We start from the raw sequence: 14,111 nt of genomic DNA, 5'->3' as shown, positions 1-14,111 counted from the left end.
CAGAGAGAGAGAGAGAGAGAGACCAATGATGAATGCAAGGCAGAAAGTGAAATAACTTTTGCATCTTCTGGCATTTTTTTCACCTAGGCCACATTTATCTGCCCTGGAAATTATCCTCTCCAAAGCGTGCTCATCTTAGCGCTTAAGTTGTTGGTACTCAGTGCACCAGAAGTAAGTCTTTTGCCAGTAGGGTGGCCAGGTGAAAAACAGAGCGATCTAAGGGCTGTGCCTAAGAACTAGGCAGATAGAGGCATCTGCTAAAATCCCCTCTTCTATGCAATTGTTATGGAAGCAGGAGCCCAGTCCTCCTTCTCCCTCTCCCCCACCCCTATTGCCAGGACTTAAGCTTGCACCAATTGGTGGTATTTCATACGAGACGTTGTGGCAGATACTGAACTAGTCCGGTAACCCATCAGTTACATTATGTGTCTGTGCAGAAGATTTTCAATGGGGCTTCCTGCCAGGTAAGTTTGCATAGGAAACGTTACACAAAACGGTCAAATTGGTGGGGTTTTTTGTTTTTGTTTTGTTTTATAAAAGAAGGCAGAAAAGCTGTGATACGTAGGGATAATTTTAATCATTTGCATTGGAACACCCATTCATTTCCACACACTAGAAAGAGTCTACAGCATTTGCAAGTGACATCTGGCCCCTTTTACTCAACTGACGTTTTTTATAATATGCAAAGCTAGAGTTTTCTGCTCTCTGCTGTAATCTTTCTAAGTGACTCCACTGAAACCACACAATCATTTCATTCTTCAACTGCAGAAACACAGTTCCATTTTGACAACCTGCCGCTGTAACCCTTTACTCCTGCGGAATATGAACATTTTCATATAATGCACTGGAAAATGGTGAAGCAGCCCTCGGCTTGCCTCACCATGCAGGGAGTGTGAGATCTGCTCTGGACTCTTAAAATAAAAAGCAAGAAAGGGCAGCTCAAGGTTTACAAACTCTCCCTCCGATTAACTTTGACGAGAACTAGCTTTGTTTGCAATTTGTGTCAATTTCTGAATCTGAAACTGCAACGGCTTCCGCTTCTTTTAGTAACATTGTACTTCTGAACTGAGTTTAACGGATGTTAAATTTGCCGATAGAATATGGCAGCCACAGAAAACTCCTGGAGACTAAAGACCTGATCCAGGGGATGCACTCTGCATGCAAAAAGAGGTTACAACACAGAGATCTGCCACACCGGTTTCACAAAAGGGTTTTGTGCAAGAGGAAAACAGAGCAGAACCACAATGATGAGATGCGTCCAAGACCCCCAATCTTGTACCCTATTGAAACCCTGCTGGGATTTAAATATGCCGTCTCTAAAGATGCCACATTCCTTATAGAACAGGTTACATTCCAGCAGTGTGACCTTCATGCAACCCTCTCTGCCCCCACTGCCCTTGAATTTGGTAAGGATTTTCCACAATGCTCGTGGGCCCCATCACCCATGCAAAAATGTTATATTTCTCCCCTCTGAAATTCAGATGCTAAAACTTCTTTTTGTGTTTTAGGTGATTTAAATGCTGTTTTTCGGTAGTGAATGACTTGGCGACTGTGTAAAATGCATCTGTGCTGTAAATGAAATGTAATTATTTCTGTGTATCACACAAAAGAAACCAAGGTTGTTGGAGTTTTTTTGACAATTTTGGAGTGGGGGCGGGGAGATTTGAAACTGATATTGTACTTCGGAAAGGTGGTATAACAAGATGTGTTACGCTGAATAAATCGGACATCTGAGGAATATTTAAATAAAACTTCTGCATGCTTGAATGGGACAACTGGTTTTGCCATAACCTCATTCAGGAAGCACTTTGCTCCTGCCTGTACTTCAAACGAACCTCAAGTGAATGTGAGAAACCTTTGCTAAAGGTCCTCGTGTGATTTGAGATGGCATTCATTCTACTTATTGTGCAGGCAAAAGCACCACTTTCTTCTGAACATCAGTCTCTCCTCCATTGCCTCAAAATAGCACATTTTTTACTGTCCTACAAAAAACACACACCCTCTAATGCATGATTAATATGTCCTACAAAAAACACACACCCTCTAATTGTCCTACAAAAAAAACACACACACCCTCTAATTTAATGTTTAATATGTTATTGTATCTTAATATTCTGTTGGAAACTGCGCAGAGTGGCTAGGGAAACCCAGCCAGATGGGCGGGGTATAAATAAATTATTATTATTATTATTATTGTTATTATTATTAAACCTGCAGTGGAGTTCCTAATGCGGTTGGATGGCATCTTGTATTCCTCCTTCCAGCAACTCCTGCAGCCAAGCTGGTACAAACTGTATTGCTCTGCTTTCCTTTGGGTCAAGGCCAAGGGGGGCGGGTCTTGTCATCTGGGCAGCCCAGGCCTGGGCCCGGAGACGTCACTTCAGTGCTGCTAACACAGCAAAAGCAACGGGGGAGGCAGCAAGTTACCGGTCTCTGTAGCCACAGCAGGCGCTGCGATTCTCCAGCAATTTGACTTCACTCCCGGAGGCACACTCCATTGTCTCTTGAGGCAGACGGATGCCAGCAACAATTAATACTGCCCATCACTGGCATGTACCCCCTTCCTCTCTGTTACAGATGGCTCAAAGGGGTTCCCCAAATTTGTTTAGCAGCTCAGGGCAACACTGCTTCCTCCTTTACTTAGGTAAAGGTAAAGGGACCCCTGATCATTAGGCCCAGTCGCGGATGACTCGGGTTGCAGCGCTCATCTCGCTTTACTGGCCGAGGGAGCCGGCGTACAGCTTCCGTGTCATGTGGCCAGCATGACTAAGCCGCTTCTGGCGAACCAGAGCAGCGCACGGAAACGCCGTTTACCTTCCCGCCGGAGCAGTTCCTATTTATCTACTTGCACTTTGACGTGCTTTCAAACTGCTAGGTTGGCAGGAGCAGGGACCGAGCAACAGGAGCTCACCCCGTTGCAGGGATTCGAACCACCGACCTTCTGATTGGCAAGTCCTAGGCTCTGTGGTTTAATCCACAGAACCACAGTGACCAAGAGATATGGCATAAGCATATCTGCTTCCAGGTATTTAATGTGCCTAGGCTACATCTTGACCACAAGCTACAGTGTGGTGTTGGCTAGAGCAAAGCTGTGGTGCAAAAGATACAATCTGCAGGCATTAGAGTCTACTCTCACTAAAGCCAGGCACCCGTTTATTTCAGCACAAATAAAAAACGGCCCTTTGGGCAAGTGAAACCGTGGGACAGAAGGCAGTCAAGATTGAATTTGATGCATGTGATGAAAAATTCTGATATATAGCATAAGCAAATATTTCTGTATGGGAGAAAAATTACAATAGAAATCATGAATGCCTTCCATATGGGCAGGAATAAATCCCCATCTATTTTTGTAGTTTACTTTTTTTTAAGTAGGCTGTGGACACCTACGTAAATTGGCAGATTAAAAAAGGGCTCCGTTAAACATGATCTCTCCAAACTATTTGTACTTACGTGTTGCCAAAGCTTTCCATCTAATGTGTCTAGACAAAGCTCCGTTAAGTGAAGTGAAAGTACAGATGGAGAACAGAGACCCAAGGAGGCCAAATTTACAAAATTACTCGTGTGAGTTCAGTCACCTCATTTGTAATGCACCCGAATCTGTTAATATTCACGCTCAGGTCTACATGACTGACAGTTACCTTTTCTGCCTCCCGGTTCCGGGGATTCTTAAAAGGAAATATTGGCGTGCACTACAGAGATAGAGACATTTCTCCATGCCTGCGATAAAGAAAAGATTGGCAGTTCTCAGGTAATGTCTATTTGTTCTATAGGCAAATATTTGTTATTGGACCCTAGGCACTGGCGAGGTGCTGTTATCTGTGAAAACACTGCAGTGGCACCACGTGATAAAATGCTGGTTTTAAGACGGCCCCTGAGGAACTGTCTCATCTTGTTGTATGGGATCTTATTTTGAGCTGCTGTGGTTTGAGGGCATGCGGGATAATTTTCCCAGCCTGGACATATCTTGGGTCCAGAGGGTGACAAAGGCATCCTTGTGGGAGAATGTGCTGGCCTCTGTCTTGAAAGAGGCAGTTATTCCCCTTCTCATTATGCAGTAGACCTGCAACTTACGTTTCAGGGATCACGTCTGAAGCCAAAATTGTGTATAGCCCAAACCCACTGGGTTCAATGGTGAGTGGGAATGCCAAAGTAATTATCCCCACAACCCCAGCCCCTTTTTATATTTCTTTGTGTAAAGGTGAATGTGCACAAGTTGTGGGCTTGCCATAATACAGTGGTACCTTGGTATTCAAACGTAATAATAATAATAATAATAATAATAATAATAATAATAATAATTTATTTATTCCCCGCCCATCTGGCTGAATTTCCCCAGCCACTCTGGGTGGCTCCCAATCGAGTGTTAAAAACAATACAGCATTAAATATTAAAAACTTCCCTAAACAGGGCTGCCTTCAGATGTCTTTTAAAAATAGGATAGCTGCTACTACCGAGAAGGCCCTCTGCCTGGTTCCCTGTAACCTCACTTTTCGCAATGAGGGAACGACCAGAAGGCCCTCGGCGTTGGACCTCAGTGTCCGGGCTGGACGATGGGGGTGGAGATGCTCCTTCAGGTATACAGGACCAAGGCCGTTTAGGGCTTTGAAGGTCAGCACCAACACTTCCATTCTGGAAGTCCGTTCAAGTTCCAAAATGTTTGAAAACTGAAAGCGGAAGCCTCAAAATGGAAAATTCAAAATGGAAGCCACATTTCCTGTTTGATTTCTGAGGCACGTTTGAAAACCGAGGCATTTACTTCCGGGTTTTTGGTGTTTGAGTTCCGAAACGTTTGACTACGGAGGCATTCGAAAACCGAGGTACCACTGTATTAGCTAAATATAAAGAAAGCAAAAGTTTCTGTCTACAACACACAGAAGAGAATCCTAGAATCTTAGGAAAATGGAAGGGCAGCTCCCATTTCTAATAAAGCCATGACAAAATATATGACAGTAGTGGTTTTATTGCCTGCAACATTACACATAGCTTTTTTTTTCTCCTGAAGCACTGTGAGTGCAAACTGGAACAATTTTTAAAATCATAGGAGGACACAAATTTCCACTCGGCCCAGTGCAATGCTGGCTTTATCCCATGAGGGAAGTTCCCTGGTCTGACTTTGCAGGCACTGAGGGAAACTGCTCAAGAGGAAAGAAGCTTAAAGGTGGGTTCATATATCTCAGAGTCACATGGCAGCCACTTCAAGTTTACTGTGGGAATGCAAAAGTTGGCAGTCTCCAACCTTTGGTTTCTACCCAGACTTTGGTTTCTACCCCCACACCCATTTTTGAGCACCAGTGGACGGGTGACCAACGTGGCTCAAAGCCAGAGAAGTTCAGCTTGCCATGTGCCTGTGTTTGCGACACAATCAGCTTTTAAGCAGCTACCATAGGATTGGCAAGCATTTAAATTAACTACTATAACATGTGAAACAAGAATGTGGCTAGGTGGAAACAACCGTAACTCTATAGTACACATAAAATACAGTAAGATGCACTTTTCGCAATTCAATAAATACATTTTAATCTCTTTACCATGTTGCTTCGGAGAAGACTTCCTTCTCCGTTAAATTGCAGTCTCCGCAGAGGTCCAGAATGAGAAACGCTGTTTAAAGCACTGTGTATAATCCTGGTTTGTTAACAAGGATCTCAGAAAATGCTGTTTCAACAAACTTGGGTCTATACCCAAGCCACCAGAGAAGGGGAGGCAAGGCAAGCTGTTGCTCATTCCCAGTCCAATAAACCGCTCCAAATTCCTACTCCAACAAACAAGGTTGTCTTTCCCCAATCTGGTGACTCCTAGATGTTTTGAACTACAACTCCCACCATCCATGATAATTGGGCATTCTGTGTGCGGCTGGTGGAATTGCAGTCCAACAACATATGGAAGACACCAGGCTGGGGGAGGCTGGCTGGAGAAGTGTTGGCCATCCATCCATCTCCCCAGGCAATCTAGATTAAAGCATGCTCCAAGAAGGAAGCAAGTGGCCCACAGAATGCTTTCTACAGGTACAAACAGCTCTAGATGATTCAAGAAAATGAACCAGGCCATGTGCTACAAGAAGGAAACCAAAAGTGAAGAATAATCAAGCCAGAATTAAACACATGTCTGTATCATTGGCTTCAATGGGAGAGTTAACGCCATACACATTCTGAACAAAAAATGAACAGGGCAGGAAAAAGAGGATTAAAGACATTATCCTCACGATCCCTTGCTTAGAAAGAATGTAGAATCTCTCTTCAATAAATCCAGTTCCAAGACCATTCACCACTTAATTTCCTCTCCTAAAAGTGGGTATTTCAGATATATCTCATTTATTAGTATTTTAAAAATCTCTCTGGACCACATAATTTAATTTGAACATTAAAAATTCATTTAAAAAGTAGATGTTTCAGGTACAGTGGAACCTCAGGTTGCAAATGTGATCTGTGAAGGAGGCACATTCACAACCCGCAGCGTTCGCAACCCGCAGCGCCGCGTCTGCGTGGGTCACGATTCGGCGCTTCTGCACATGTGCAAAGTGTGATTTAGCATTTTTGCACATGTGTGAGCACCGAAACCTGGAAGTAACCCATTCCGCTACTTCCAGGTTTGGCACGGTGCGCAACGCAAAAATGCATAACCTGAAGCGTCTGTAACCCGAGGTACCACTGTATTTCTTTTTTTTTAAAAAAAAAAAAAGCTAGATAAAGACACTGCTAAAAACACACGTTTCTCTTTTTACAAAACTTAAAAGTGTTAAGTAAAATGTGAATATGGATTTCAGTTCTGCTATACATACACATGCCTTATTATATACAAATAACATCCCTGATCTTTTAGAGGCAATTTCCACAACGTCCAAGCAGAGGGGTTGAAATAGGCTTTCCCAGCAATTTATCAAGTCCTATCAGCTTACAAACAACTAACTGTGCGCCAACAATTAGTTTGCCCATGGGATATGGGCTTTGTGTGTCTAGGTGCGCGTGGGGGGGGGGGGCTGGATGTTCAGGGTTTTGAAATGCTGGGGGGGGGGGAAGATCCGAAGATCCAACTTCGGAATTGCACTGGCTACGGCTACACAGGGAAGCTAAGACACATGGATTTCACTAAGCTGCGGCTGAATATGTTTCACCCAAGGCTTGTCCTACCATTAGCCACAGTGAGAGCACTGCCTCAGGCAGCAGATTCTGAGCAGCAGCAGCCGCCACTCCACTCTATAGGAAGACAGAGCGGTGTATGCCACAGTCCTTAAATTAGTGTGGCTCCCACAGGTGTGACAGAGGATGCCATCCCATCATAAACATCAAAGTAAGATTCAAAAGCCAGTATAGGTGGATTCTGTCCACAGAGCGGGAAAGGTGATTATCTTGGATTTTTTCCTAAAATCTAAGAAAGAAAGAAGCACTTGAAAGAGAAAGAGATCCCTGTTTTCCAACCTCATGGCTTTAGACCCTTTTCCAGATTTTGAAGGGTCTGCCTTCGGCTGTGATTAACAACCCCAGAAGAAGCTTATCAGAGTGCAACATATCCAACAGCTGCGGCTTGCAACACATCAGAGTGCAACGCATCCAGCTACCATTTCTTCAAATGATTATGAAAATTACTTAAATTACAAGTAAGCGAAAACACTGATCAGCTCTCAGTGCTGAGCAAGTTGCCCACACTCTTACCTAATCGTTTAAAATCAAAAGTTCAGACAGAATCAAAGAGCCCTAAAGTCATAACCTGAATGTGTTCTTTTTGACAGATGCTTCTTAATTTTAAAATGTTGATTTTTTTAAAAAAAGTTTAAAGGCCCTGCTACAATCAGCATTTTATATAATGCACATCTTCTCACGAAACAGAACCTATTCACTCTCAGTACTTAAAACAATAGATATATTTTAGTGGTAAAACTATAGCTAGAACCTTCAGGTCACAAACGTTTTAAGAAATAAGAAGGTTAAGAGCCCGGGATCGCTGTCATTCACGAAGAACATCTCCATCCATTCTGTTTTCTTTTCTGAATCAGAATGATGACCTCAGACTCCTTTTTCAAATGTACAATTAGCAAAAGGGACGATCACCCTAAAGTTCCTCCATTTCAAAGTGTGTGGTGAAGCTGTTTGCCATGGATGTGTGCTCCAAAATCCTCGTCAGGCTAGGTTTCAGCAGTTCCACTGAATGACACGACAGGTGCTGTGTGGTGTCATTCTTCAAGGACAACATTTGATCCGTACCTGGGCCTCGTCGGTCGTAATACAGAGCCCACAGCAAAGTAATAGTGAGGATCATCGCCAGAATCTGGGTGACCCCAATCGATATTCCAAGAAACCGAAGCACTTGCAGTTGTTTCGTTCCTCTCAGGAAAGTATACATTTTTTTACCACAACCCTGTGGACCAAGAGAGATGAGAAAGGTCAACCACCGTTGGAAATCATTACCCCAAATTTCCAGATCTTTTTCGCAACGCTTTTGGTGTTGCTGCTTAATGTCAGCCTGTAAAACAAAACAGCTATCATCCACGACTTCATCTGGGAGAAGGGTGCTGACCTAGAAGCCACAAGAGAAGCCAGATGGACATAGCCAAGTTGATATTTCTGCTCTGTGTCCACTTGGGTTCTTGGTGCAGCACCAACATAATAAACAACTGTCTGGCTTTTAGAAGACATCTGAAGGCAGCCCTTTTAATGCCTGATGTTTTATTATGCTTTTAATATTCTGTGGGGAGCCGCCCAGAGTGGCTGTGGAAACCCACTCAGATGGGCGGGGTATTATTATTATTATTATTATTATTATTATTATTATTATTATTATATCATTGGCTTGTTGGCCATGTGTCCTGACTGGCTGGGTTCGGGAAGTAGTTGATATATTTTGCAAGGGGAGGTGATCCCAGCTGTCCTAAGGAATCAGGCATGGGACCTGCCCAAAAGCCCATCCAGGACTCCAAAGATCATCCAAACCGGCTGAAAACAAGGTATTTGTTGTGTTAGTCTGAGAATCCTAGGAGCTTGGTTTCAGGCCTGGCTTTGGGCCCCAAGAGGGTCTTATCCTGACAGAATACCTATTCTAGGAGAAATCAAGATGAATTCATAGTTCTCCTTGAGTCTTTGCAGGTTGAGGTACCTGATCATGTTATCCTTCTAGACTGACTATCTAGAAAAGAAGTTGGTACCTGCACTGGTTCTCACCTTGATAGGCTTTTCAAGCCTTTCAGGTCAGTGCTAAGAAACTGTTGCAGTGCTCCAAAGCATTTGTGTTATATTGTTCTGCTACACACTGTTCGATTCAATTCAAAGTATTGATGCTTTCCTTTAAAGCCCTGTACAGTTTGAGGCACAGGAACCTCAAAAATAGCCTACTTCCATGGGAACCTGCCCATCAATTGAGGTCATCTTCAGAGGTCCTTTTCCAGGTACAGTGGTACCTCAGGTTAAGTACTTAATTTGTTCCGGAGGTCTGTTCTTAACCTGAAACAGTTCTTAACCTGAAACAGCACTTTAGCTAATGGGGCCTCCTGCTGCTGCCGCGCTGCCAGAGCACGATTTCTGTTCTCATCCTGAAGCAAAGTTCTTAACCTGAAGCACTATTTCTGGGTTAGCGGAGTCTGTAACCTGAAGCGTATGTAACCCAAGGTACCACTGTACCTCTACCATTGTAACTATATTAATTGCAGCACAGTTTTCTTGGCCATCTGCTTGAAAATAAAATAGTTTTTTCTCTAAGCATTCCGTTTAAAGAAGAAATCCTTTCAAACTTGTTTCCTTCCTGAAAAGGTAAAGGGACCCCTGACCATTAGGTCCAGTCATGGCTGACTCTGAGGTTGCAGCGTTCATCTCGCTTTGCGTGTCGAGGTCCTCAATCCACCCCCAAAATAACTCACAACGGACACGTAATTTTTGTTTAAGATTTTTGGCATGATTTTGGCCACAACTTTATTAAAATACAAACCGTGAGTGGTTGTTTAGGCATTGGTTAAGACTATCTGTCCCCCCGCCTGGGGACAGAACTGACTTCCGGGCACCACCGAAAGACAGTGCGGGGGAAAGCAAGTCGGGGAAAAATGGAGCTGAGTCACAGACCCTCAGTTCTCACCCGCATGCTCCCCGAAGGCTTGCCGGCCCTAGTCCCATTCCAGGGATTGGACGAAAAGATGGCAAGCCCCAGGATTCCTTTAACGGAATTCCCTTTCCGCAGCAACCATGGAGGGGCAGGCCCAGCCTATCCTAACCCCTCCTCCACCAGATTTATAACCAATGCCTAACCACAACCTTACAAGTTGTGACGATTTGCTACGCAGCAGGCAAAAACCACCCAGCCGGCCAATTTGCCAGATGGAAAAATTCCTACCAGGCCCCTGCCCCAATGGCAGACGACCCCATGACAGGCATAGCAAGGTCAATGCATACATCTTCTGGGTCATGTGGCCAGCATGACTAAGTGAAGCAAAGTTCTTAACCCAAGGTACTATTTCTGGGTTAGCGGAGTGTGTAACCTGAAGCGTCTGTAACCTGAAGCGTATGTAACCCAAGGTACCACTGTACTCTCTATGCTCTGAGGGTAAGTCCCTCAACCACAGTAGCAACATTTGGAACACTCCCATCTCAGAGAAAGTTGCCTGATACTAATGCTTACAACCTTCCACTGCCAGGAAAAGCCTTTTTTTTTTCATTTTCCCCATGCCATTTAGTTTATTGTTAGAGTTGCTTTTAATTCCGTCTTGTGTGTTTTTTTATTGTTCTGCTGTTCCAGCGTTTTATCTGCTTTCAAATGCTGATATTTAATGGCATTATTATTACTAGTGAACTAGCTATCCTGGGGAGTAGGAACGCCAATGAACAAGACAATAATTTTCAATAAATTAAAAAGAGAAAGAGAGAGAGAATTTTTAGTTTCCTAGTCATAAAACAGCCTTTTCTGTTCCAGCTCTTCCCCCTCCCCGTTTTCTACTGAACCTTTTGATGTCACAAAAATTTATGTTCGTTAAAAAGCCAAGATGCCAAGATCTCTGAGGACTTTGAAGAAAGTCTCCAAAGCTCCATATCACTATACAGATATTTTTAATGAACTCCCAAAATGATGAGATGAGTTTGTTCCTTTCACAGGAAAGCACATTCTGCTGAATAAGAAAACTATAGGTCTCTCATGAAGGAGATTCAAAAGGCCACACTCTCCACATACTTCTGAGGGATCTTTGGAGCTATGTGAAAAGTGAAAATAGAGACTCATTGATGGGATCGCCTATAATTATTCACTAATAGCCGTAAAGTTCATACTCCATCCAAATCTCCGCACAAAACACTTCAGCTCTTCAGATAAAAGAAGTGGGAAGATAATGAAAAGAGCGAGGCATTTAATTCACTGCAGGTGAAATTAAAAGTCTTTTGTAGTTTGCATATTATCACAATGCAGAAACATAAAACTGGAGTTTGGGGGGTTTTAAGCGAGGGGAACGAAACCTGTGCCAGGAGGCAAATTAGAAGAGCAGAATTTTTGAACCAATGGCTTAATAATAATAATAATAATAATAATAATAATAATAACAACAACAATAATTTATTACTTAGACCCCACCCATCTGGCTGGGCCTCCACAGCCACTCTGGGTGGCTCCCAACAAAATATTAAAAAAACAATAAAACATCAAACATTAAAAACTTCCCTAAACAAGGCTGCCTTCAGATGTTTTCTAAAAGTCAGCTAGTTGTTTATTTCCCTGTCATTGGGGAGGTTCCACAGGGCGGGTGCCACTACCGAGAAGGCCCTCTGCCTGGTTCCCTGTAACTTGGCCTCTCACAGCGAGGGAACCGCCAGAAGGCCCTCGGCGCTGGATCTCAGTGTCCGGGCAGAATGATGGGGGTGGAGACGCTCCTTCAGGTATAGTGGGCCAAGGCCGTTTAGGGCTTTAAAGGTCAGCACCATATCAGCAGCACCCCCTTCCAAAGCTTAGAAACAAACATGTTGTCGACGTCCTTACCTCCTGGTAAAGGTCACTGAGATCCTCATGGTGTGCCTGTTTGGAGCATCCTGGGAATTCTCTGACGCAACAGGAGTCCGGAGGCCAGTCCATCTCCGTCATTTCCAGCCAGTCCGTGAAGTACACAACTCCACAGCATTTAAACTGCAAAAGGAAGGTGGCACAGGTGTGATGCTCCATGGGAATTAAGAAGAATTCGAGGTCCCCTTCCACCCTGCACCCCGTATGGAGCCTAGTATGACTTTGAATGCACCTTATTTCCCCCTTCAACTAAATATTCTGGTGTGCCTTTATGTGGAAAAAGTAGAATTTCTGACAGATACCGAGTGAATCCAGAAAATGATTAGAGTGAAAGGAGAGTGAAGTCAAGATAGAAGAAGAGATTAAAGAAATAATGAAATGCGTTTAAGCTAGTTGGAAAAATAAAGTAGCGTAACAAGAGTGGCTGGAAGTCAAGTCACTTGGTGGGTGTCCGTGTGGAGTAGGTGTGTAGGTATGTTGATATGTACAGTATAGGTAGGTATTATATAGAGTAATGTAGGTATGTTTTATGTTATGAAAATAAGGTAGTATGTTATGTATGTGTATTGTGTAAATGTATATGTTTTATATATATATATATATATATATATATATGCAGGTTTTGGTGTCTTCGGGTGTCTTCCCGTGTAAGAGTCGGGGTGTCTGTGCGACGTTTCGACGAGGTCTCACTCGTCATCTTCAGGCTGGTGCTTTCGGCTTCTTGTTACTGGAACAGAGCAGAGTCTGGTGTTTGAGTTCCTATAAATACTGTTGAGGGGTGTGGTGTATAGCCTCCAACGTTCTGGGCAGAGAGGAAGTTCCTAGATTAGTGTGCCTTTTCTTCTTTTGTTCCTTAATTACTTGAGGGATATCTTGGGTGATTTCATGAGTGATATTCTGAATACCACTGGGTGGGTCATTAAGTGTAGATTAGTTGCTAAAGCTTTCGTGTCTTGACCTCTTGAGCTTGTGAAGAGTTTTTCTGAGAAGATGGCTGTGCTGCATTTAGTTGTGCTCTGGCTTGGCTTCGTGTATAGGGGCGAGCTGTGGTTTTGGGCCTTGTGCCAGCCAGATCTGTGTAGGGATTGCAGGGGGGTGCAGCATCCGGAGGTGCCACTATAGTTTGGCTACTGGATGGAGTCTGTAATATGTCTGTGGAGAGGGTCTGGGTTTGGGTCTGGTGTGGTTGATTGGTGACGGCGTTCTGTGTGCCTCTCGTTCTGGTGTCGGTTTTTGTGGGGAGGGCTAATTTCCAGATGTCTGGCAGGCGGGACGTGTCGTCACGCTTGTTCATGTTGTGAGGGTGTTTCTCTATCTCGATGGCTTCCATGATTATTCTCTTGTGGTGATGTTCCATGTTAAAGAGCAATTTGGAATCTGCAAAATTAATTTCGTGTCCTGTTTCTTTCATGTGTTGGAAAAGAGAGGAAGTTTTTTCTTCTTTTTTGACGGCATTCTTGTGTTCTGCGATACGTGCATTTATTCGTCTGTTTGTTTGTCCAATGTACGTGGCTGGGCAGACTTTGCAGGGTATTTCATAGACCCCTTGGTTTTCCAGCTGGATTTTGTCTTTTGGGTTTCTGAGGATATTGGCTATTTTTTGGTTGGTGCAGAAGGCTGTTTTGATATTGTGTTTATGGAGGATTTTGCTGATTTTGTCTGTAGTGCCCTTGATATAAGGAAGGAGGGCCATGCCATTGTTTTCTTCTGTGTCTTGGTTTTTGGGGGGTGTTTCTTTTTGGATTAGCTTCGTAACCCTGTTTTTCTGGTATCCATTGGCGATTAACACATTTGAGAGATTCTGTAACTCAGTTGTCAAGTGGTCTTTGTCAGCCAGGCGTTTGGTTCTGGAGATGAGAGTCTTGGCTACGGAGTTTATTTGTGCAGGGTGGTGGTGTGATTGTGCATGTAAGTAGCGGTTGGTGAATCATCCCCAGAGAATCATCCCCAGAGAAAAATCATCCAGATGCCCCAAACTCTACGGTCTCCCCAAGATACACAAAGAAGGAACACCACTCAGACCAATAGTCAGCTCCATAGGCTCACCTCTACAAAATCTCGCTAAATTTCTCGCTAAGCAACTTCAGCCCTATGCAGAATCCATCGCTTCACACGTTACTAACTCCTTCCAGTTCATAGAAACAATAAAGAAACAA

General features: G+C 43.6%; 1 protein-coding gene across 3 annotated transcripts in view; it reads right to left on the bottom strand.

The window, feature by feature from the left end:
* Positions 1 to 4,972: 4,972 nt before the first annotated feature.
* TSPAN12 (tetraspanin 12) overlaps positions 4,973 to 14,111 on the bottom strand; it is a 92,913-nt gene continuing 83,774 nt past the window's right edge. For all 3 annotated transcript variants that reach the window (XM_082239864.1, XM_082239866.1, XM_082239865.1), the window contains 2 exons: positions 11,935 to 12,078; positions 4,973 to 8,349 (listed from right to left, as the gene is read on the bottom strand). In XM_082239864.1, coding sequence (XP_082095990.1) covers positions 8,044 to 8,349; positions 11,935 to 12,078 — 450 coding nt within the window. In that variant the 3' untranslated portion in view covers positions 4,973 to 8,043. The remainder of the gene's footprint in view (positions 8,350 to 11,934; positions 12,079 to 14,111) is intronic.

The sequence above is a fragment of the Podarcis vaucheri genome (assembly GCF_965113315.1).
Source record: "Podarcis vaucheri genome assembly, chromosome: 10".
NCBI classification, from domain to species: Eukaryota; Metazoa; Chordata; class Lepidosauria; order Squamata; family Lacertidae; genus Podarcis; species Podarcis vaucheri.
The sequence above is the reverse complement of the archived record's forward strand: the minus strand, read 5'-3'. Positions and strand labels throughout refer to the sequence as shown.